The sequence below is a fragment of the Thamnophis sirtalis genome, unplaced genomic scaffold, assembly GCF_051295495.1.
Source record: "Thamnophis sirtalis isolate CommonGarterSnake01/CBP01778 unplaced genomic scaffold, rThaSir2_p1.2 scaffold_6, whole genome shotgun sequence".
Classification (NCBI taxonomy): domain Eukaryota; kingdom Metazoa; phylum Chordata; class Lepidosauria; order Squamata; family Natricidae; genus Thamnophis; species Thamnophis sirtalis.
In genome coordinates, this window is record NW_028261386.1 from 50,618,292 (window position 1) to 50,642,874 (window position 24,583).

At 41.2% G+C, this 24,583-nt stretch overlaps 1 protein-coding gene across 1 annotated transcript in view; it reads left to right on the forward strand.

Annotated features, from left to right (window-relative positions):
• The first annotated feature begins 630 nt into the window (after positions 1-630).
• Positions 631-24,583, forward strand: part of DNAH14 (dynein axonemal heavy chain 14) — a 230,549-nt gene continuing 206,596 nt past the window's right edge. The window contains 6 exon segments of the mRNA XM_087718645.1: positions 631-798; positions 11,773-11,937; positions 14,069-14,181; positions 18,304-18,366; positions 19,253-19,391; positions 24,267-24,398. Of these exon segments, the coding sequence (XP_087574771.1) occupies positions 640-798; positions 11,773-11,937; positions 14,069-14,181; positions 18,304-18,366; positions 19,253-19,391; positions 24,267-24,398 (771 nt within the window). The 5' untranslated portion in view covers positions 631-639.

Sequence of the window (24,583 nt, forward strand, 5' to 3'; positions counted from 1 at the left end):
CATCAAAAGTCACTATATTACCTTCCTACGATATATTGACATAACCTAATGCTTACTTTCACATGTTATGCTAAGTCACGTGATACAATTGAGCTCAACCAAATTCACAGAGCCTTCTTCACCTTTCTCCTCTTCATTATCAGAGCTAGAAACACTTGTTTCTCCTTTTAGCTATCTGGTTTCTATGTTTTCCAAATAAAGAAAAAGATATTAATATGCATTAAAGAGCCGAGGTGGTGCAGTGGGTAGAGTGCAGTACTGCAGGCCACTTCAGCTGACTGCTAGATCAGCAGTTCAGCGGTTCAAATCTCACCGGCTCAGGGTTGACTCAGCCTTCCATCCTTCCGAGGTGGGTAAAATGAGGACCCGGATTGTTGTTGTGGGCAATATGCTGACTCTGTAAACCGCTTAGAGAGGGCTGAAAGCCCTATGAAGCGTATATAAAAATCTGCTATTGCTATTATATTACAGGTTGTTTTAAAGAATTATATTAGAAAATTATGCTTTTAGTTTTGTTTTGATGGAGGAAGCATTTGTATTGTATATTAACTTATAATATCCTAATTTGTTGAAATTAATTATCATTCATGAAATTGAAGTATAACTTCAGGGAGTTACCTTAGATCATGCTTACAGTATATGCTGATTGGTTTATGTTCTGTTCTAGGTCCCATTAATGATGATGCCATCTTGCATATTTTGAGACTCAGAGATAAACTGAGCTGGCAGACATTATTACCACCTTGTGAATTTGTTAAAGCGAAAGATGTGGCTAAATTTCGAAAGACCCCATTACTGGTATTTTTCTTTATAATTCATGTTAATTTATTGTATTTGTTTAAGAATCAGTCTATTATTTGTATATTGTATATATTAGTGTAATTTCTTTATACATTTCCATCTACTATAAGGATTATTTATTGTGGTAATGCCATAGAGCATGGGTGTCAAACTGCATCATGGGCCGGATTGTGATATATCGCAACATTTTTTGCCTTTGTGGAGCATGGCCTGCATGTGACGTATCTGGCCCGCATTTGACAGGTCTTCCATAGAGATGTGCCCCCCTCCAAGTTTTCTTGCTGTTGATTTGAATTGTTCAAATCAGTTCAAGTACTGTGGTCAGCATAGAGGAGGAGGATTCATTTTGCATCTGAACAACTCTTAAATCAGCTTTTTTTCTCTAATATAATTTCCTTTAGATATTTTGTACTATAAGAGTATTTTCTTTAAAAAGAAAAGAAATGACATGTTCTATACTATCTCTTTAGCCAGCATTGGGACAGATGCTATAATTTGCTCTCAGGACAAGATGAAGGCCACAAATGATACCAGAAGAATTAACACGTAAGCTGATGCTTTTTCATTACCATGTAATGAAAAAGCATCAGTTTACATATTACAGCTTACAATCTTACCTCAGCTGGCAGCTATTAATTCCTCAGTACCTGACACTCCTCCCATTTAAAGGTATACAACTGATAATCCAAACGCTTTGACATAGCCTTTATACTTTTCCACAGAGTCAGGTTTTGTTAACATATCAGCTATATTACAATCACTAGAACAATGCTGTAATCTGATCAGTTTCTCCTTTACAGCTTCTCTTTACAGCTTCTCTCAAGTTATATTTAATGTCTACATGCTTATTTATATTTCTGATGCTTTCTATTTCTATTATGTCCTCCCCTCCTGCTTCGGTTACTATTCTCACTGCTACAAATGCTACAAGCACCATCTACTGACTTTGTACACTCATTAATCTCCATTACATCCTGTTTACCATCTCTTGGCTGGATATCTTTACTTTCTCTTTTCACTAGCTCAATCTCCTTGGTTTGGTTTATCTGCCTGCCTGTCTTTAACTTGGGCTTCTTCCATTTATCTTGTTGTTCCTTAGACAATGACCATGATCATATTTCTTGATGATTATAGGGTTCATTATGAATACCATTTACTCTAACCCCACTTGCAGTGAACTGCTCAGGAGGTATATATCTTTATTACACCATTTCCTGAATTGTTCCAATATTTCAGTCTTATCTTTCAATAAATAACAATATCCATATCTACTGTAATTGTCTACTATGACTAAGGCATATATCGCTCCTCCTAAAAAGGATGTCATAGGACCAACCGAATCAGCATGAACTAATTGTAATACTGTTTGTAGTTCTTGCACTTTTCTTACTTTGGCTTATTTTGGCTTTTGATTCCTTACACATAGTACAATCCAAATATACAGTACGTTTCTTTAACTTCAGTCCCTCAGCTATGTCTGGCATCTTTTTCAATACTTTCAAACTTACATGCCCCAATCTTCTATGTAACAAGTGTATGCAATTGTCATGTGTGGGAGTATTCTTAAATACACCTGCACAATTATGTTCTTGCATTCCCAGAGCATACAGACCATCCTTTTTAACTCCTTGTGCACATACCTGTCCGTTTTCTTAATGGTACATAGTCCTCCAGCAAATACTATTTCATAACCCTGCCTATCTAGCATGGATATTCTCAACAAATTGTGCTCTAAAGCAGGTACATATAACATGTCATACAATGTATCATCTATTTCTGGTACATAAACATTACCTTCCCCCTTTACAGCAGCTCTCTGTCCCTCAGCCAGACTAACCCATGTTTGCCTTGTTAGTTTCAAACCAGAAAACACATGTGGATCATTAACAATATGCTGGCTCACTCCACTCTCCAACAACCACACATTCCTGGTGTGTTCAGTTGTTGAACTGTCACGGAAAATGACGCTGGAGAACTGTTCCACATTTGCTGCTTAAATCTGCTCCCTTGTCTCACTACTCCTCTGCTCCTTCTCACAGGACAGCGTCTCTGAAAATGCTCAGCAGAACCACACATGTAGCATCTCTTCACAAAATTAACTCTTTCAGTTGCTCTGCCAGCACCCTGGACTGGTGCAGATGCTGGTCTGTGCTGAACACTCTCCTCCCTTTCCTGGTCTCCTCTCTAGCTGTTTCTGCTCCTCCTCCAACAACCGACCAGTTAAATATGCCATGGTTAAATCCTGTTCTTGCATGGACTCTAGACTTGGTACAAGAATGTCCCATGGACTGTCCAAGGAACTAAGCACCCCATACACTTTGTGTGCTTCAGTAAAAGTCTATCCCCTTTCCTCCAACTCAAGGGATGTCCTTCTCATATTCTGCAAATGTGTGGACATACACTCTCCTGGCTTCAGCTGTGCCTTATACAATTTCTAAGTCAGCAACACCTTACTGTCTGCAGTCTCTCTCTTATACACACTGCTTAACTCCTCCCAGCAATTTTTTGTGGACTGGAGACCTCTTACATGTAGCAGCTGTCTGTCTTCTAAAGCAAGGATTATGCTGGTTAATGCTTTTTTCATTTCTTCTCTCATCACCATAATCCAGGAACTGCTAGTGGATTGGTAACAATTGTCCACAACTCCTCCCTTCGCAGGTACATCTCCATCTTCACTCCAGGAGAGGTAGTTTGTCTCATTCAACAGACACCAGGAAACCTCCTCCCATTATGCCGTCGGAGGCCATGCTGCCTGCTAACCACAATATAAACCACTTACTCTGGTGCAAGCTCACACTGGGTTACTCCTCTCTCTAAGCTCTCAAGTCACTCTAGCCCTCTCTTTGGACTGGGCCCATAAACTGTCAGAGTTTTGGCAGTGTGACTAGTATTATGAAATAAACCCAGCAGCAAGACACAGCACATAGCACACAGAGTTTTTAGACAATTAATAGTGGTTTATATATACATATATACAAACATATACATGGTAGATAAATCCCTTACCACTGAGCTATGGATGCAAGGAGAGAAATGAGATATACGAGATTCACTAGGAGAGAGAGACACGCCCTCTCATGGCTTCCCTTAAATAGCTTCTTAAAGGTGCAGTAACTCTGCTAATTCATTATCATTGCATCAGCTTACATATTACATCTTACAACCTTACATCAGCTGGCAGCTATTAAATCCTCAGTACCTAACAGTGGTGGTAAAGAGAAAGAACAGAGCTAATGGTTTATGACCCACTTTGGGGAATATTACATTTTAAGGAAGAATTAGAGCAGAAAGTCTCTGCAAACCTACTACTTAATCTTATTTATTCTTGATCAAAATACATACATTCATTGTTTTGAATCCTACATTCATCATGCTGCCTATGAGTCCTGTGTTCTGTTGTTTTTTTCCTGAATATCAATTGTCAGATGAGTATTCTTCAAAATAAGAATAAGGGGTTTAGGAAGCATCATATCTAATCTAATCTGAGAATAACCAACCATGTTTTACTGAGATATTTGGAAGACTTGCTTGCTTGCATGTAATTGCAGCATCACCGTCTCCATTTTTATAACAAACAAAATTGAAATTAGTTTAAAAAAATAAAACACAGTTGAGAATATTTTTACTGCGTATATAATTGCTGATATAATTGTCATGCCGCATTCCTTGGTTACTGAATTCTGGAATTTTAGTCTGCTCCTGGTTGTTTTTTTGAAAATTTTATCTGTTCTTTTTAATTTATCATGATATTGGAATTGTTGATTTTTTAACTCCAGCTTTGATTTGCTGGAACTCTCTATTTTTGATTTTATGAAATCCGGCATTGATCAGAAACTGTTGTGAGTCTCTTTTTCCTCAAAATATGCAGTTTGACTTAGGACCAAGTGGCATATCTAACACTAATAGTCTATTCTAATTGATGAGATTTACTGACGTAACTCACATAAAACATATTCAAATAATTTACATGTGAAATAGTGCAAATACAGTACATTCTAATTCTATTACTATAGTTGAGGAAATAGCAATCAGATTCTGAAGTTAAAATATTTGTGAAGAATAAAAATAAAATATATTCTAAATTAAACTCTAAATAGATGTAAACAATATGAATCTCAAATACTGTAGTAAAGGGACTGTCTAGGCTGAAGCTATTAGATTCAAATTCTATGGCTTCAGGCTATATGAAGATTGTAAGAGAAGTTTAAATTTAGCAAATTGACTTGCCTAAAATAGAAGTAGGAGGAAGAAAAAGATACCAAAAGGGACTTTTGGAAAAAGACAAGGCCTTGGGAGATTGTGAATTTTTTCTGTATTTTGACTTGAAAGAAACATAATCAAAATAAATTATGTTCTTTGTAAAACAAATGGGTAGGAAATAAGAGAAATAGTGAAAACAAGGAGGCAGAGGTTTGGGAGCAAAGAATCTAACGAATGTTTGAAGATTTTGTGAAATAGTTGTGATGTGATTTTATGTCTGTCCTTTTTTTTTTTCATTTTTTCCCCTAGAAGATATAAAATAGAAGGTATAAGAAGCAAGGCAGTAATGGAAATCATCATCACAATCATCTATGGCTCTGAGTCTTATTGTTGTTTATTACAGAAGGGCTACATTCTTTCATTTTAATAGTAAAAGAGCAAAATAGAAATGCTGTCTTTCTCACACACAAATCTTAGGAAGATCATTAGATCTGAAACCCTTGTCTATCTATTAGAACATCTAGCACAGCACTGCAGAGAAATCTTACTGGGTCATTCTATACCACTAAAAGAATCTATTAGCATGCAGCTCCTAGATTATTTTCCATCCCTTAGTGATGGCTGAGCTTAGAAGCATGTCTTTTATTGCAGTTCTGGATATTTGAAGGACTACTTTCTAGATTTTCATTATCTGCTTCTTGTATGAAATGTACTAGTTTGGCTATTTAAGTAAAAAAACAATTGAATAGGTGGCACTTTTGGCTTAGGGATTTCCTAGGATTCCTTACTAGGGACTCCTCCCTGAGACCCTAACACCTGTTCTCTTGATGGCTATTGTTTCCCTTGACAATAACAGTTCTGTGTTTTCTCTAGACCAGAATCTTGACTCTCTTTTTTTCAAGGAAATAATACAAAAACTTAGTGTGAAGTTTCCCAAAAATGACCTAATTAATTTATGAGCCTCGAGACAAAGTTAAAAAAAAATCCAGTCATTTATTAGGATCAACATTTTGGCATGTTCTGCGAAGCCGAAACTGATTTCCGGTTAATGGTCTCTGCACTTTACCCCTGTGACTCCCCTCCCCTCAGTTTGTGTCATAAATCATATCCACCAACGAGGTGCTGCAGCAGGCTGTGAACTTTGCACCCCACATGCCGGCTGTAGAAATATGAGATCCAACTCTGGCCGAAGGTATGCATGGAATTCTCCCTCCCATGTCAAGTTGATAATAGTAATGGTAACGCTTTACAAGTTGACACTTAGGAGATATTGTGGTTAACTATACATTTTCTAGGTTGGATGTTAGCAAGAAGTTAGTCCAAACAAAGAGTCCAAGCAAAGACAGTTATAGTTCTGCTCTGCCACTCATAGAATACAATAGCTGGACTACATTTGAGTGGCTTTATTAAATATTAAAAAATACTGCTCAAGTAGGAATGAAAGGGACAAGTGAGTGAAGAAATCAAAAGAAAATTATTAGTTGGAATGTGAATAGCCCTTCATGATTAAATTATTAACAATGGTACTGGATTTATTAATGCTCAATTAATGATCTTAACCAATTGATAATTGGTTATCAATTAACCAGATGACCAGATACATTCCCTCAGGAAATGCTAACAGCTACTTATGTAGTTCTCCAGTGCACCACTTGGAGAGTCCAAGCGTGGGTTAACACAGTCTATCTGCCCTTGGACTGAGTAATGATTTTCTTGACCACGCCTCCCTTTGCCTCTCCATGTTCAGTTTAAAAACTCAGTCCGCCCGTAGGGACTGTTTTGGGAGAGCTCCAGTCCAAGAGCAGATAGACTGGGGTTTCCCAAGCTTAAAACTGACCACTCAACTCCATTTTCTGTATTCAGCCATCCTAATACTGCTTCAAGGCTACAGAACTATTGCTGAAGGCTTATTTCGCTGAGAGAGGCCGGGCCTTTATCTCCATTGTCGCAAGCGGAATGGCATGCGTGAGTCGCCCGTCCAGCATCAGCTGCAGGTGGGAATTTGTAATTAGGCCGCCTCCTTCAAGGATTTGCCTGTCTGCCGGAGCGATAGCCTCGGGGGTGCTCCTCACGTCTGAGGCACCCGAGACTTTCCTGCCCAGCAACAGTGGCGGCCATCTTAATCTCTTCACGTGCTTTCTCAGCATTGGACACCTTGTTTGCGCCCGGCGAATGCGTGCACAGCGGTGGCCATTTTGGATGACCGTTTTTCGCCACATGGGCTCATTTTGAGCTGCGAGCCAACCTGTGAGGGAGCAGTTGCGAGCTGGAGCAAGCGGAGCCACAAGGAGCGGAATAGAAGAGCGCGAGTTGCCCTGAGCCACCTCCCAGCCACAGACACCGCCGGGAACGCAGCCTAGTCCAGGGCGCCGGCTAGGCCTATCTTTAATTGCTGGAAGACCTGCAGCATCGGAGCGCGGTGGGGAGCAGGAATCCAACCTCCAGGCAGCCCTTCCTCCCTCGACGAGTCTTTAACCATGCTTGAGCCATCAGGCCAGCGCCAGGTGCCCTAGTATTACGCACCAGCAACCAGCCACCTCATTCAGCCGGCAGCAAAACCGACCCACAGCTTAGTGACCTCGTGCCACTCCTTGTTGGGCAGCATGGCTGATAACAGTGTGAGGCCTTAGGAGGAGCAAGCAGGGCCCTCCAGCAAGCGTAGCATGGCTGACCTTAATACTGTCGGGGGTAACGGGGGTAAGGGTGCTGGCAAGAAGGCCTCCCTGGGTCCCTTTGATTCCAGTGATAAAGCCAGGCAAGGCCCTGGCCACCACAAGCACGTGGAGGGCTCTGAACTTCAGCCCCAAGGGGCCCGCCCTCCTTCAGAGCAGGCCAGACATTCATCTGTGGGACCTTCTGTCAAGGAAGGGGGTGATGACTCCCCCTTTGTCAGAGACAGTGGTTCCCCATCTCTGGATAGGGAATCCTCCAGTCAATTCTGGATTGCTTGCGGGAGGGAGACCTGTTAACTTCCATAGATTTAAAGGAAGCCTACCTCCATGTCCCCATCCATGCTGCCCACAGGAGGTTCCTAAGGTTCTGCTCTGAGGGGAAGCATTATCAATACAAGGCTGTCCCCTTTGGTCTCTCATCAGCGCCCAGAACCTTCACCAAGATCCTGGCGGTGGTGGCAGCCCACCCTCCGGACATTCCCCATACATCTGGAATGTTATTTGGACGATATAATTATTCATTCTGTCAGAGCAGAGCAGGCTCGAGAAGATGTCCGCCTCACGATCCAGACGCTGCAGCAGTAGGGCTTCTCCGTCAACCTGGAGAAGAGCCAGCTTCGACCAACAACACACATTCAACATCTTGGCGCCATCATCGACTCAGTCACCAGCTGTGTGTTCCTGTCGCCAGATCGCCTGAACAATCTCAGGTCCAGAGTCAAACGTTGTCATCTATCCAGGTCGGTGCCAATCATTGAACTTTCCCAGCTGCTGGGGCTGATGATTTCTTGCCTAAATATCGTGCCCTGGGCCCGCCTCCATGCTAGGGAACTGCAGTGGTTTCTCCTGCCCATGCAGAGGGCTGAAAACAGCAACTCCCACAGGCAGGTGCGCCTTCCACGGAAGGTGGTACAGTCTCTAGCCTGGTGGAAATCCAAGGCGATTGTAAAGGGCTGCCTGTTCAGGGAACCAGAGCGAATCGTAGTCACCACCGATGCAATTCTCTTGGGTTGGGGCGCCCACTGCCAGAATCAGGTAGCCCAGGGTCAATGGTCCCAGAGGGAGGCTGCCCACAGCATCAACTGGCTGGAGCTGAGGGCAGCTCGACTTGCCCTACGACGCTTCTCTCGCATGATCAAGGGGAAGCATGTACTATTACTCACGAACAATGTGGCCACAAAGGCCCACATAAACAGGCAGGGTGGCACACATTCCAAGACACTTATGAGGGAGGCAGAAGCCCTGGGAAGGTGGGTGGAAAGACGTCGGGCTTCTCTCAGAGCAGATCACATCTCCGGGACCAGCAATCAAGAGGCAGACTGGCTAAGCCGACAGTGCATCGATCACGCAGAGTGGCATCTACATCCGGAACTGTTCCAGAAGATCGTGAGGAGATTCGGCAAACCGCAAGTAGACCTCTTTGCCACACACTCCAACACACAACTGCCACGATTCTTCACTCGCTACCATTCACCATCGGCAGAGGGGACAAATGCACTGAGGTGTGAGTGGCCCCGAGAACTCTTATATGCATTCCTGCCTATTCCCCTCATCCCTCAGTTGATTACAAAGATCCCGAGGGAGCGGGCAGAAGTCATTCTGGTGGCACCGTTCTGGCCCAGGACATCCTGGTACGCAGATCCTGACAGTCTCTCCGTTCAGAGACTGTGGAGAATTCCTCAGGACCAAATCTCCCTCAGCCAAGGGGCCATCACTCATCTGGAGCCCCAGTGGCTACAACTAGCCATCTGGCACTTGAGGGGGTGTCCTGAGGAAGCAAAACATCTCTGACAAGATCATCAGAACTATCCAAGCGTCCAGGAGGCCTTCCATGACCAGGATCTACAATGCGACCTGGGCCGCCTTCTCCTCTTGGTGTAAAGATAAAGGCATTGTTGATTTCTCCGCCTTAGTCCCTCAGACTTTGGACTTCCTACAGGAGGGACTGGACAAGGGACTAGCACCTAGCACGCTTAGGCGTCAGGTTGCCACTTTATCCACCATTCTGGATAGGGGTTCTTCTCGCTCTCTGAGTCAACACCCCCAGATCAAAAGTTTTCTAAAGGGTACAGTGAACATCAGTCCATCTGTAATCCACCATTATCCATCCTGGGACCTTCCATTTGTCTTGAAGGCCTTGACGAAGTCTCCCTTCGAGCCCCTTCGGAAGACGAGCCTACGCCACCTGACTATTAAGACTGCATTTCTGGTGGCCATTACTTCAGCTCGGAGAATCTCTGAATTGGCGGCTCTCTCTATCAGGGAGGATCTGTGTGTGGTCCATCCCAACAGGGTTATACTAAGACTTGACCCTTCATTTATCCCTAAAATCAATTCCACCTTCCACAGATCTCAAGAAATTATATTGCCTAATTTTTGTCCCAGACCTTCTCACCCTAGGGAATGACACAAGTTGGACGTGAGGCATGCCATCCGCGTTTATGTGAAGAGAACCAGTGACTTTCGTCGTTCCGAGGCTCTCTTCGTCTCGTTCCTTCCGGGATCGCTAGGTCACAAGGTGTCATCACACACTGTGGGTTGTTGGCTGCGTGCCTGCATCAAGCTGGCGTATGAACATCAGGGCAAGCCAGTTCTGGGCAAGATTACCATGCATTCTACCAGGAGCGCAGCCACTTCAGCAGCATGGGCAACCCAGGCATCTATTCTGGACATTGGCAGGGTGGCTACGTGGGCTTTCCCGACTGCCTTCATTAAGAACTATAAGATAGACTTCTTTGCCTCAGCCGAAGCCTCCTTTGGAAGAAGGATTTTGCAAAGAGTCGCTGAGACTCCGGAGGCTCCGGTCCTTCCCCACGCTGGGACTTAATAGCTTGGGCATGTCCCACGCTTGGACTCTCCAAGCGGCGCACTGGAGAAAGACCATTGGCTTACCTGAACAGTCGTTATCAGGGTGCCGTGAGGAGAGTCCAAACCCACCCAGGGGGTCTTTCTTACGAATGTGACTGTATTATTGACTGTGAACTCTTACCTTACTTTTGTCCTTTTGTTTTTAAACTGAACATGGAGAGGCAAAGGGAGGCGTGGTCAAGAAAATAATTACTCAGTCCAAGGGCAGATAGACTGTGTTAACCCACGCTTGGACTCTCCTCGTGGCGCCCTGAGAATGACCGTTCAGGTAAGCCAACGGTCTTTTATCTAAACATGTAGATCAGGGGTGTTAAACCGGCAGCCTGTGGGCTGGATGCATCATGTGCAGGCCATGCCCACCCCAGCTCCTTGAAGGTAAAAATCATTGCAAAATGTCTGTGATGGCAAGGCGACACCGCAAGTTGATATTCGTGATGTAGATTATTTAAGATTTAACTATCCACTACCCAAGAAATAATTGAGCTTTTCTTTGATTACAAAATTTGATTTTGCTGGAACAGCCAATGTATGAAAATATTTTATGGTTCAATATCTAATTGATTGCAGAACCATTACAAAGACAGCAATTATTTTTAAAACCATCTCAAAATTTTGGTTAAGATCTATGCTTAAATTGAATAAAGAAGTTCTTTATAAAATGGTTTCAAATGTTTTATGCATTATGGAGGGGAAATAGAATATTGATGGAAATTTTATTTTATTATACTGATAGCTGAATGAGAGGAAATATTTGAAAACACTAAAATTATTGAAGCTTCCACAGTGTAGTTCCTTCCTATTTCCTAAGTAGAGTTAGCTATGTTAACAGTAATTTATGGTTTTCCTTGACCTTTTAATCATTTTATTTAATAATCATTATATATAAATCATTGGAACGAACTACTTTCAGGTAGCGGAAGAGTACCATTACACTCTACTATCATCTTTCTGCAAAGCAAAAACTTTTAATTGTTCTAATTTCACTTCATGGTTTCTAGTTCCCAATCATTATAAATGATCGGGATTTAGGGACCCTTTTCTGAACCTGTTCCAATTTTTCTGAATGTTACCTTTAAATGTAAAAATACATTTTATTTTACATCAATTCAACTTAAATAAGTACTTCAATTATAGCCTATATATTTTAACAAAATGAGTTACAATGTCTGGGTATTAACAATTTTAGTTTTTATAAATAATTCACATTTTACCATTTGATTACTGTTTCCAGGATGATGCATTAAAGAAGGATGATGGAGAATATATATACTGTCTTATAAGAAGTAGGGATGACCCCAAAGCAGCCTATAATCCATATGATCTTCAAGTAGTCTCTGCAAATATGGCTAGACAAAGTAAAGAATACTGGACTATTAGTGCCTCATATGTATCCAAGGTAACAAATCGCTTTTCACAGTCCAGAAATAGCAAATTACTGTTCCCTGATTATTTCTTATTTCTAGTTTTTCACCCCTATGCTTCTGCAGAAACGTAAAGTAGTTACATGTCTTAGAATTCAATTGAATTGAGGCATAAAATAAAATAACAAAATAAAATAAAAATTGATCTGCATTTCCCCGAGGAAAGATATAACAACAAAACACAGAGAAGCAGTTGAAAAATATTAATTCACACTTGTGCTCCATAGATGTTTTTTTTAGAAGGGCAGCTTGTACAAGAACATTATGGTAAGCACTGTCAACCTGGTTCTGAACCTTTTTCTGACTGCTTCTGAACTGTAGATCAAACAATGAAAAACTCTAATGTAAACTCTAAAAGAATAGAAGAACAGAATAGAGGAAGTGTTCTGAAAATATCAGCTCTGCTCATTTTATTTCTCACTCTCAACAAGGAAGAATGGATAAAATTTGCTTTTTATTCATTCTTTTGCCTTAGGATATCGTATCCATTTGAGTATTTTTTTTCAAGAAAGTTTTTTTCTAATAAAATGCCAAGTGACTTCACCCTCCAGATCTTGTAGAGACTGTTAAAGATGGCTGATCCCCATCATATTGGGTATACTTATGCATATTATTTAATGAAAAAATTGATAAAAATAAAATGGTTTGAATAAAAAAGTATGGGTGGGTTTGCAAGCCACAAAGATATTTTGTGCACAGTATTCCCCCCCCCCGCCCATCCTTAAAAAGATAAGCACAAAGAATGATAGCTGCATCACTAAGTTATTCTTTTTGTAATTCACCAGCACCCTCTAAAGGTAAAGATATATAAACATTACAGTGCAATGGAGCAGAACAGATTTTTCACTTTTGTTTTTCTATCACTGCTGCCTATTTATCTTTCAGGAGTAGGTAATATTTGAGAAATTAGTGATCATTATCAATATTTAGCTTCTGAAATTAGAAGACTGTAAGAAAGTGGTGATATTGAATTGTTTATTATGTTTCTTGCATGGGGTAGAGAGGTAATAATGAGAATGGGAGCAGTAAGTTTTTTGTAGCCAAATGGCTTCCATCCTAATAATCACTTTACAAAATTCAGAAATAATTCTTAATTTTTGGTGCTGAACTTTGGTAGCATAATTATTAAACAGGATTTCTCCTGCTGCTGCTTTTTGGGTGAGAATTTAAGAATGGGAATTTAAGTGATTTGAATTGGAGCTCTCAGAGTTTCCAGCTTCTATCTCCATCCTTAATTTTGAAAAGTAAAAAAAAATAAGCCATTTTCTCACCAAACTTTGATATAAATTTGAGGTGCTAAGATGCAGATGGAGTTGTACATAGTCTGTGGACCAGACACTACTCACTCTTGCTTTATACAAATATTATTGTGGTTTCCTTTGGCAGGATTGTTGAGGGAATGTGCTATAAATCTGAACAATCAGATTTGCCTTTATTTGAACATTAAAAAAATATGATGATAGTGTAGAAAGTTAGGACAATCCCGCTCCTAGAAGAATGAAATGTTTTATGAAATATTAGAAAAGAAGAATATTATATTTCCCTAAAGGGAGAAATATGCTCTTGGAGACAAAGCAGCCTCCACCTTTCTTAATAGCCTTCAGCAGATGTCAGCACTTAAGAGATAAAGATAAGCAAATATTCTCACCCAAGATCCAACAAAGGTAGGATTAGCCCTCAGATACAATAGGCATTGCCAAAAGCCTCTTCATTGCATCATCTCAGCAGTTCAAACTCAACTGAACCTGGGAGTGCTGACAACCTCAGCTATGACCCCTACATAACCCCTATATGCCCCCATGGGAATCTGACAACAGTCAACAGAATACATGTTATTGCACAGGAACAGGAAGCTCAAGTGCAAAGCCCAAGAGAAGGTAAAAAAAAACCCTCTCAACTCTATGTGCCCAGAACCACCCATGTGCTTCTGCTTCATCAATAAATGGGCCATCTGCCCAATCAACCTTCGCCCTCCATTTTGTCTCCAATGTCTTTCTACCTGCTTGGAACTGAACCAGATGGATTTTTCTCCCAACAATGGAATGTAAATTCATAAATACTGAAATATAGTTAAATATCCTAATTAGCTTTTGCCTCATTTTCCAGTTCACTTCCATGTATGGAAAACAAGAAATGGAAATAAGTCCAGTAATGGAATGGTTATATGAAAGGCAACTTTATAATGTGTTACATAACATGGATTTGTATTCTAATTTCAGGTAAGAGATATTTATGGTACAAAGATATCTGTGCAATTATTTACTCAATCTGTAGTAGGTTATTTTGGATGTTGTGATTGGCTCTGTGTGACAAAACAGTTCAGTGTGGAAACTAGCCTTTTTCAGCTATACAGATTTTCTATATAAGTTTATTTCCACATATTCATTCATCTATAACTCTCTGTGTTGTGCATCAAAAGATGATTACCAACTCAAAGCATTTCCTTTTTGCACTTTTCTCTGCCTGAAGTGTTCAGAAATTTTTTTTATAGGGTTGAAAAATAAATCTCATGACAGAAAATTTATAGTCAACTGTATTCAAGGAATTCGTTATGGGGAGATTTTTTTCCCAAAGTTTTGCTTTCAAAAAACAAGAATCAATGTACACTGGTGGTTACCAATTTATAGCACCTTTTATTTCAGCATTTGAGATAGGACAACATAATCTTAAAATGCACAAATAGCAACATGGATAGACACCCCCCCCCCCCCGGGATATTTCTTCTTGCACCTTAATATAAAGCTAGCTTCCTACTGTACTGAACATGTTCATTTCAAACCCATCAAAATACATGCAGTGAGATTTAAGACTACACAAAATGGTATGTCAGAATCATAGCGCTGGAAGGAACCTTTGAAATCTCCTAGTACAACCCCTTTCCCAAAGAGGAGACATTATACTATCCAGGACAAGTGATTGTCCTATCTTTTTTAAAAAAAACTTCCAGTGACTGAGTAGCCACAACTTCTGGAGGCAAGTTGTCCCATTTGTTAATTGCTCTCACTGTCAGAAAATTTCTCCTTAGTTCCAGATTGGATCTCTCTTTAACAAGCTTCCATCCATTGCTTCTTGTCCTACCCTCAGATACTCTGGAGAATAAGTTGGCCCCTTCTCTGTGACAGCTCTTCAAGTACTGGAAAACAGCTGTGCTATCCCTAATTCTTCTCTTTCTTAGAGTAGATATGACTAATTCCCTTAACTGTTTCTTATACGACTTAACTTCCAGACACCTTATCATTTTCGTTGCCCTTCTCTGCACACTTTCTAGAGCCTGAGCATCTTTTTTATATCATGGTGACCAGATTTGAAAGCAGTATTCCAAGTATGGCCTCACTAGTGCAGTACATACTAGCATTTCTCTTAATCTTGATGCTATGCCTCTGTTGATGCAGCTCAGGACTTCATTTGCTTTTTTGGCAATTGCAGTACACTACTAATTCATATTTTAAATGATGGTCTATGAGGACACTAAACTCCCTCTTGCAGTTATTGTTGAGTCAGATACCGTTATTCTATATCTGTGCATTTGGTTTTTCCTGCCTACAGTGCAGGACCAGGCTTTTCTCACCACTGAACTGCATCTTGTTTGGCTAGGGCCCAATGCTCATATCTGTCAAGATTGTTCTGAATCATAGTTTATCTTCTGATTTTATTTTCCAAGGTGTTGACAATTTCTTCCAAATTTTGAGTTACCCTTCTCTTCCCCCATTTAGATCATCTATGAAGCTTATGTCAGAACCTTGAGGTACTCCACTATGCACTTCCCTTCTTGTAGATATAGTTTCTTTAACGACTACATGCTGAGTGTAGTTGGCCAGCCAACTATGACTCTATCTGGTGTTGGTATAGTCTAGAGGTCACCAATCGGTGGTCTGTGAAAACTTTTTAGAGGTCCATGGCACACCTGGAGAGGGGAGCTGCTCGGGGATGCCTGCCTGCCTGCCTGTCTGTCTCTCTCTTTTGTCTGTTTCTCTCTCTCTGTCTCTCTGTCTATCTCTCTCTGTCTCTCTCTTTCTCTCTTTCTGTCTCTCTGTCTCTCTGTCTCTGCAACTGGCAACTTTGCAGGAGGTGCAATGTGCAAGGAGTAGTGCAGCCCTCGCCTGCCATAATGAGGTAATGTTGCTATTGTGGCTTGGAGGGTTTGCGGCTCAGGCAGGCTGAAGCAAAGGATGTTGGCAATTTGCGGCTCTTTTGTCCCCCTGCTACGGTTTCCTGTTGGCTGAGTCCTGCCCCTCCCAGTCACTCCTCGCCTGGCCTGAGAAGGGCAGGGTGGGGGATGGAGATTCACTCCATATTCCAGAGCGAGAGCGAAACTTTATTTCTTGCTGGATCTCATGGGCATTTCTTCCAGCCCTTGTTGGTGCTTCACAACTGGGAGATGCGCAACTTCCTCTATGCCTCAAGAGAGATGAGAGAAAGAGATAGATGAGAGAAATAAGAGAGATGAGACAGAGATGAGATGAGAGAGAGAAAAAGAGAGAGATAAGAGATGAAAGAGTGAGAATGAGAGAAAGTGAGCGCTGGATTCATATTAGTGGTCTGGGGGATTTAAAATTATGAATTTAGTGGTTCCTGTGGTCCGAAAGGTTGGTGACCCCTGGCATAGTTTATCCCACATTGTTCTCCCTTACCAAGAGGTAGGCTGTAGAAGAAGTAGTGTCAAATACCTTACTGAAGTGCAAGTAAACTGTGTGTCCCCAAAAATTTGACAGGGTCTTATTTTCTTTTGACTCCTGAGATAAGCGATTGGCCTTATTTTCAGGGAGGTCTTATTATTTTTGTGGTGCAGTCAGCAGTGAAAGTGGTCACCTCATGGTTGTTGCTATGTTGCGATATTTTCAGGGAGGGCTTATTTTCGGGGGAAGGCTTGTTTTAGCACATGCACTGAAAAGTCCGATTGGGCTTATTATCCTGGGAGATCTTATTTTCAGAGAAACGGTATATCCACAGCATTTCCATCATCTATTAATTTAGTCACTTTATCAAAGAAGATAAAAAGATTTGTCTGGCATGATTTCTTTTTTAACAAACAAATGTTGGCTTCTAGTAATTGCTTTTTTTCATTTCTAGGTGCTCACAAATCTGCTATTTGATTATCTTTTGAAGGGTTTTTCCAAGTATTGATATCAAGCTGATTGGTCTACAGTTTTTTGATCCCCTTTTTTCTCTTTTGAAGAGTGGAGTCATATCATCTCTTTTCCAGCCCTCTGGCAGTTTTCCCATGCTCCAAGAGCTCTGAAAGATTTTGTTCAGTGGTTCTGAGATCATATCTGCCAGTGTTTTCAATACTGTTGGGTATAAACCATCCGGTTCTTGTGGATAGGTGTTTTCTTACGTATTTTGATTTGTGTATCTGTTTGATCTCGCACTATGATGTTTTTGATGTGTTAGGCTTTTTTGTTGCTATTATTATTGGCATTTGTTGAAAGTCTTAGTCCTAGCCATCCTCCATCTCTGCAGTTTCAGGCTACTTGCTGGTATTCTGTTTTAGTTATATATCCCTGTTTTCATTTTTTATACTTGTCCTTCTTGTCCTCAGCTTTTCAGAGAGCTATGCAACCATGCTGATCTAGTCTAGTGTCTTTTATTTTTATTTTTCTGTGGTATTGTTTTAGTTTGGGACTTTAATAGTTTGTTTTTGTCTGGGCATAGAATAGCTACATATAATTTTCCACGGGGTCAATATTCCTCTGACCTATGCCCACTCCCACCTCTACACAAATAGGCTAGTCAAAGCTAGGTGTCTGGTGCTTCTCTTAGCCAAAGATGATTGGTGTGCCAATGGCAGTACTGATGTTAGATTGCACATATTGTTTGGTTAGCATTCTAGCCACTGCATTTTGGAATTTTAGTTGTCTTCATTTCATGTCCCATATAGAATATGTTTCAATAGTTATGTGGCAATGAAGTAATGAGTTATGGGTAATCCTTGACTTCAGCCAGCTGTTTATGATGGCCTTAGAATGGGTGCTTTACAGTCTGTAAAGTACTTCTAGCCATTGTAAATGGTCATGCCAGTCCTCCCTCCCCCAATAGTCATTTGACCATATTTTGGGTGCTTGGCAACTTTTTCACAGTTATCAAATGGCCTGTAATCATGTGATTAACATTTGCTATTTCCTCTGCTGGTTTGCTCAGCAAGTCAGTGGGGAAGCCATCAGGGAAAGTTGCCATATTCTGTTAAAATAGTTATTACATTTTAGTCATATGAAATTATGTTAAATATGTAATATTTGTAGGTGATTGTTATACAAAATAAATTACATACTGGCTCAATAATCCTTGATTATACAATGAAATTTGTTTCTCTCTTTCTCAGAAGATTTTTCTCTTCTTTTCAGAAAAAAGAAATATTTTAACCTCTGGAAAAATATTGTTAATTATTCAAAAATAAGGAGAAACCAGTAAGTATAAAGGCCAGATATTTGTACTGAGTGAGTTGATTACCCTTTTTTCAGGAGGCATCTTTTAAAAAGTGACAAATGTAAAACACAGGTCTGAAGAGGAAAAATCAAATGAAACATCACATTGAGGATATGTGCATGTTTTGAGGATAAAAGTGCATTCAGTCCAAGAATTGTTGGAGTTAAAAATACTTATGTGATTCCAAAAAGTCTTAGTTTTTTACATGGCCACCAGAAGGGATAAAATGTATTTTCAGATTGTATACATTTCCAATATGTATTTGACACATCCTTATACAAACCCTCTGACAATTTACTGGTGTTAAATGCCAATGATACATTATCTCTCTATTTAAGTTATTATCCAGTGTAAATTTCAGTCCTTTACTGCACATATTTTCTCATTGATCAAGGATTATGTTATAACCTTTATAACATAAAGGTTTCTTGCCAATTTGATTATACAATCAAAGTTTCTTGCCCGTTTGATTAAACAATCTTTAACATTTCACCCTCATATTCATTTTAAATAATAATTTATGCATCTTAGCAATTACATGTTCATTATTAGTACATAAATCCAACTCAAAATCAGTTTTCCCATTGGTAACAACAAATTCTTCCATATCCAGTTTACATCTTTCTGTTAATTGAGCAATAGGCAAACCATTGAGAAAGATGGCCTTCCCTTTCCAATCTTCTCTAAACACTTTTAGTTTAGAGTCTCTTTCAGACAAAGTAAATAAATCCATATATGACGATCAAATATGTAGATAATGACTTTTAAGATGAATTGTGGAATTCCAAGGTATATGTCTAATTATATTTATTATTATAAACTGAAAACTTGTAGTAATTTAAAATATTGATATTATTCTGTTTGCAGAATGATATTGTATAAGCAACTATTTTTTGCTGACGAGATATTGCAAAGTTGCTTATTTTATCTCCAAACCTTGTGTGTAGATGTGAGTAATCCAGAGAAGCCTGGATCATCTGAAAAAACAACTATAAATTTCATAAAGGTGAGAGTAAATATTTTAAATGTTTTAAAAAAAGAAAGAAATAAGAGCCAGCTTGATGTAGTTGTTAAGACATCAGGCTAGAAATTGTGAGACTGAGTTCTATATTGTGCTCCTCTTAGGCACAAAAGCCATCTGATGACTTTGGGCTGGTTGCTCTCTCTCAGCCCTAGGAACAAGACAATGGTAAACCAAAATCTTAACAAAAAAGTTTCAGAATTCAACACTGACTTGAAGGCACAAATAATAAATATACATGTAGTTCTCAACTCACAACCATTCATATAGTGACTGTTTTGAAATTACAATGGCACTGAAAAAAGTTTTCACACTTATGACTGGCACAGCACTCCAGGGTCACATGTTCAAAATTTGGGTGCTTGGCAACCAGCATGTATTTACAATGGTTGCAACATCCTGGGTCATGTAATCACTATTTGTGACCTTTCCAGCTGGTTTCTAACAAACAAAGTCAATGGGGGAAGCCTGCTGTGCTTAACAATATGATTCACTTAACAGCTGCAGTGATTGGCTTAATAACTGTGGCAAAAAAGTTGTAAAATTGGGTATGACTCACTTAATAATGGCATTGCTTGGCATGAGAAATTCTGGCCCCAATTGTAACTTGAGGATTACCTGAATAGAGAAAATGTAAAGAAACATATAACTTAAATGTGTTAATGTACTGTTCCTTTTTCTTTTTCTAACCACCAATATTATTCTGAACTGTTAGTGTGAGACAAAAGGTTTTGTCATGTTCAGTTATTACCTAATTTTTTAGTTTTATTCAGGTTTCTGCTTTAATTCTGTATGTTACATACAAGTTTATAGCTTGTATGAGAAATTGGAAAATGTTAAAAGAAAAACAAATTAAAGGTCATGTTTTTATGTTTTTACCTTCATGGTTATGTTCTACTATAGAAGTATTCATTGTGACATTCCTGCTACTGTATATTCCTTATTAGTAAGTGACATATACTCGATCAACTATTAATTATAATCTTTATACTAAAATTAATAGTAGTTTGAAAGTGTGATAAACCATTCAATTTCTTCCTTGCTCCCTTCATACACACATATCTGGGCTGACTTGACTTTGACTTTGACTTTATTGGGATTTGTATGCCGCCCACTCCCTAGGGCAGTGATGGCGAACCTATGACACGCGTGTCAGTGCTGACACGCGTAGCCATTTGGGGTGACACGCACAGGATTTCATGCGATTCATCCTCGGCTCCTGCACGGCCGCCAAGGATGAAAAAATCTGTGCTGGAGGAATGGGGGGGCGGGACGTGTGATCTCCCCCGCCCACACTCACTTACTGTATCGCCGCTTCCCCTTTCTGAGCGCAGGGGCTGCTGGTAAGGCGTGCGTGCCGTGCGCACACACGTCATCAGCGCGGCGAGGGAGGACCCGCAGGAGAGGAGCGCGGGAACAGTGCGCGCCTCTCTCCAGTCAGGCCGGCACAGAGAGTCTACTCCTGGTTAGTTAAAGAATTCGCCCTCCCCCTCACTTATCTCAGTTCACGGCAGGGCTGTGGAGTCTGCTGCTTCCAGCTCCACGTCCTCATCAACATGCCGCTCCGGCCCGCCCCCGCTATGAATATTCATATTCTTCGCCCTCGCGTCACTAGGAATATTCATAGCAGGGGCGGGCTGGAGCGGCATGTTGATGAGGACATGGAGCTGGAAGCAGCCGACTCCACAGCCCTGGTTCATGGCACCCCAAACAAGTTCAATAATATCAAGGGCAACATACGAAATCGACTGATGAACAAAGAAGTTACTAAGCAGGTATGTTAAATAATTTGTTTTTGGTTTATTAAATACAATTATATATTGCAATTATACATTTTTGTAGTTTAAACTATAAATTGCGCAAAATTATGTTTTTGTCGAAGTGGCACACAACGCGAGTTATGCTCAATTTTTTGCCGATTTTTGACATACCACGCCAAAAAGGTTGCCCATCACTGCCCTAGGGACTCAGCAGCTTACAGATAAATGGGGAAAGGGGACATATAAAAATTAAAAAGAACAAACATTAAAATTGTACAACATTCATACAGCTTAGAATGGGGCTGGATAAAAATCAACAGCCCCAGGCCTGCCGGAACAGCCAGGTCTTAATCGCTTTGTGGAAGGCCGGAAGAGTAGTAAGGGTCCAGATCTCCACGGGGAGATCGTTCCATAGCTACAGAGAAGGCCCTCCACCCGGGGGGTCGCCAGCCGACATTGATCGGCAGATGGAATCCGGAGGAGCCTAATCTGTGCGATCGTATTGATCTCTGGGAGGTAAATGGCAGGAGGCGGTCTCTCAAGTAACCAGGTCCTAAACTATGTAGGGCTTTAAAAGTAACGACTAGCACTTTGAAATGTGTCCGGAGACCAATGGAAAGCTAGTGCAGCTCGCGGAGGATAGGTGTAACGTGGGTGTACCTAGGTACCCCCACTATCGCTCGCGCGGCTGCATTCTGGACCAGCTGCAGTCTTCGAACACTCTTCAAGGGCAGCCCCAGGTAGAGCGCGTTACAGTAATCCAGTCTTGAGGTGACAAGGGCGTGAGTGACCATCCGAAGGGCCTCCTGGTCCAGATAGGGTCGCAACTGGTGCACCAGGCGAACCTGGGCAAAGGCCCCCCTGGTCACAGCTGACAAATGATGTTCTAACGTCAGCTGCGGATCCAGGAGGACTCCCAAATTGCGAACCCGCTCTGAGGGGCATATAGTTTCGCCCCCCAGGTTAAGAGATGGAATAGCTGGACCATCCTTGGGAGGGAGCATCAATAGCCACTCGGTATTGTCGGGATTGAGTGCAAGCTTGTTCGCTCCCATCCAGACCGTGACAGCCTCCAGGCACTGGCACATCACTTCTACTGCTTCGCTGAGTTGGCACGGGGCGGACAGATACAATTGTGTATCATCCGCGTATTGGTGGTATTTTATCCCGTGCTGGCGTATGATCTCACCCAGTGGCTTCACGTAGATGTTAAATAGGAGGGGGGACAGGACCGAACCCTGCGGCACCCCGTAATTGATTGGCACCGAGTGCGACCTGTCCGAGAGGTAGGAGGAGAACCACCGCAGGACGGTGCCTCCCACTCCCACCTCTCGCAACCGTTGCAGAAGTATACCATGGTCGATGGTATGGAAGGCCGCTGAGAGGTCAAGAAGCACTAGGATAGAGGAGTGACCCCTATCCCTGGCTCACCAGAGATCATTGATCAGCGTGACCAAAGCAGTTTCCGTGCTGTAACCAGGCCCGAAACCCGACTGAAAGGGATCCAGATAATCAGCTTCATCCAAGGTCCGTCGGAATTGAAAGGCCGCCACCTTCTCAACAACCTTCCCTACGAAAGGGAGGTTGGGGACTGAACGATAGTTATTCAGAATGGCTGGGTCCAGAGAAGGTTTCTTCAGGAGGGGTCTCACCACTGCATCCTTTAGAGGGGGCGGGAAAGACCCCTCCCGGAGAGAGGTGTTAACAATCATCTAGAGCCAGCCACGTGTCACCTTCCTGCTGGCCGAGACCAGCCAGGAGGGGCATGGGCCCAGAATACAGGTGGAGGCACTCACCACTCCCATGGCCTTGTCCACTTCCTCAGGGGTGACAAGTTGAAATTCGCTCCAGAAAATCCGCTCAAGACCTTCCCCCGGTACCTCGGCTGGTACCGTACAATTGGAGTCCAGGTCCGTCCGAATCCGAGTGACTTTATCCAACAAAAACTGGACAAATTCCACAGCTCTATCCTGTAAAGGGTCGTCCGCATCCCTCCCTTTCAAGAGGGAGCAGGCTATTCTAAACAAGGCGGCTGGGCGGGATTCTGCGGATGCAATAAGAGTGGAAAAATGCGCACATTTTGCCGTCCGTATCGCCATGAGATAGGTCCTGATATAGGCTCTCATCAGTGCTTGGTCAGATTCAGAGTTACTAGCCATCGAGCGGCGCTCTAGGCGTCTCTTTTGGCGGTTCATCTCCCGGAGTTCCTCGGTGAACCAAGGAGCCCTCCTGGATCCACTACCTCGGAGAGGTCATAAAGGCGCAAGATATCTAGATATCTGGAGGCATTATATTTTGTATTGATGAGTTTTGCATCTGAGGATCAACAAGTGACAGGTCTAATATTAAATAAATTTATTCAGATGGACAACATTTCAAACTGGGGATTTAAGGCCACATTTTCCTTCTACTTGCTCCCTGATTTTAAAAAAATTGCATCTCAAGTTTTGACTGCCCATTAATGCAATTTAGGAAAATCTGTTAGCAGCTGTATCAACTGTGATACATTAATAAGTATATTTGCATGTGTGTGTACTGTTCACTATTTACATTTTATTGTTGATGTGCCAATATGTATTCTTATGCAGATGAATGAGAAAAATACATAAGAATTTGTATCTGTGTCAGCCTCTGTTTTGCTGCTTGCTTTCGGCTGCCATTGAAACAGGGAGGGGGGTATGGTATTTGGGTGGGGAAGTGTTCAGTGCAGGAGTGACTGTAAGAAGGGAGTTGTTCTCACCATCTACTGTGCATGTTGCGGATAGAGGATTTGCTGCCAAGGCCAACTGTCCGGCATACCAGCCTGATGATGCTTTTTGAAGATGTCTCCCACATGACACCTGTGGGGTGTACCGATTGGGCTATGGGATGGGGTTACCAAGGGGAAGGGGTTGGGTCACATATTGATATCTATGATTCCGCGCGCTTTTGCCTCAGATCTTGCTTTGTCTAGCTGCTATCTACTTATGACTAGTAAAAGTACTCTTAATTCTGCAAAATGGAGTTGAGTAGTTTCTTTCTTGGTTACTGAGGGAGGCCGCCGTGACATTCTGTTTCAGAAAAATTGTAGTTGCTTATAATATTTTTCTTTTATTTTTAGATAAATAGGTCTTATACATACACATTGGATAAATTTTGTGAGGAACAATATCAACAGAGTCAACATTCTTTATCTCAAATCCAAGCTTTTAAAGATAAAGTAATTAAAGTAATTAAAACCTGCTTTTTAAAGGTAATTAATGTATTTGTATATTTTCTTTGCATTTTTATCTTGAATATGTTCATACCTGAATATATTTCCAATATACTTTAATATTTTTCTTATGTTATATTGTTAAGACTTTTAACTCTCAGTAAGTATAACAATTATTTTTTCTAATCTGATGGAGGAAGTAATGATGAACAATATATTTTACT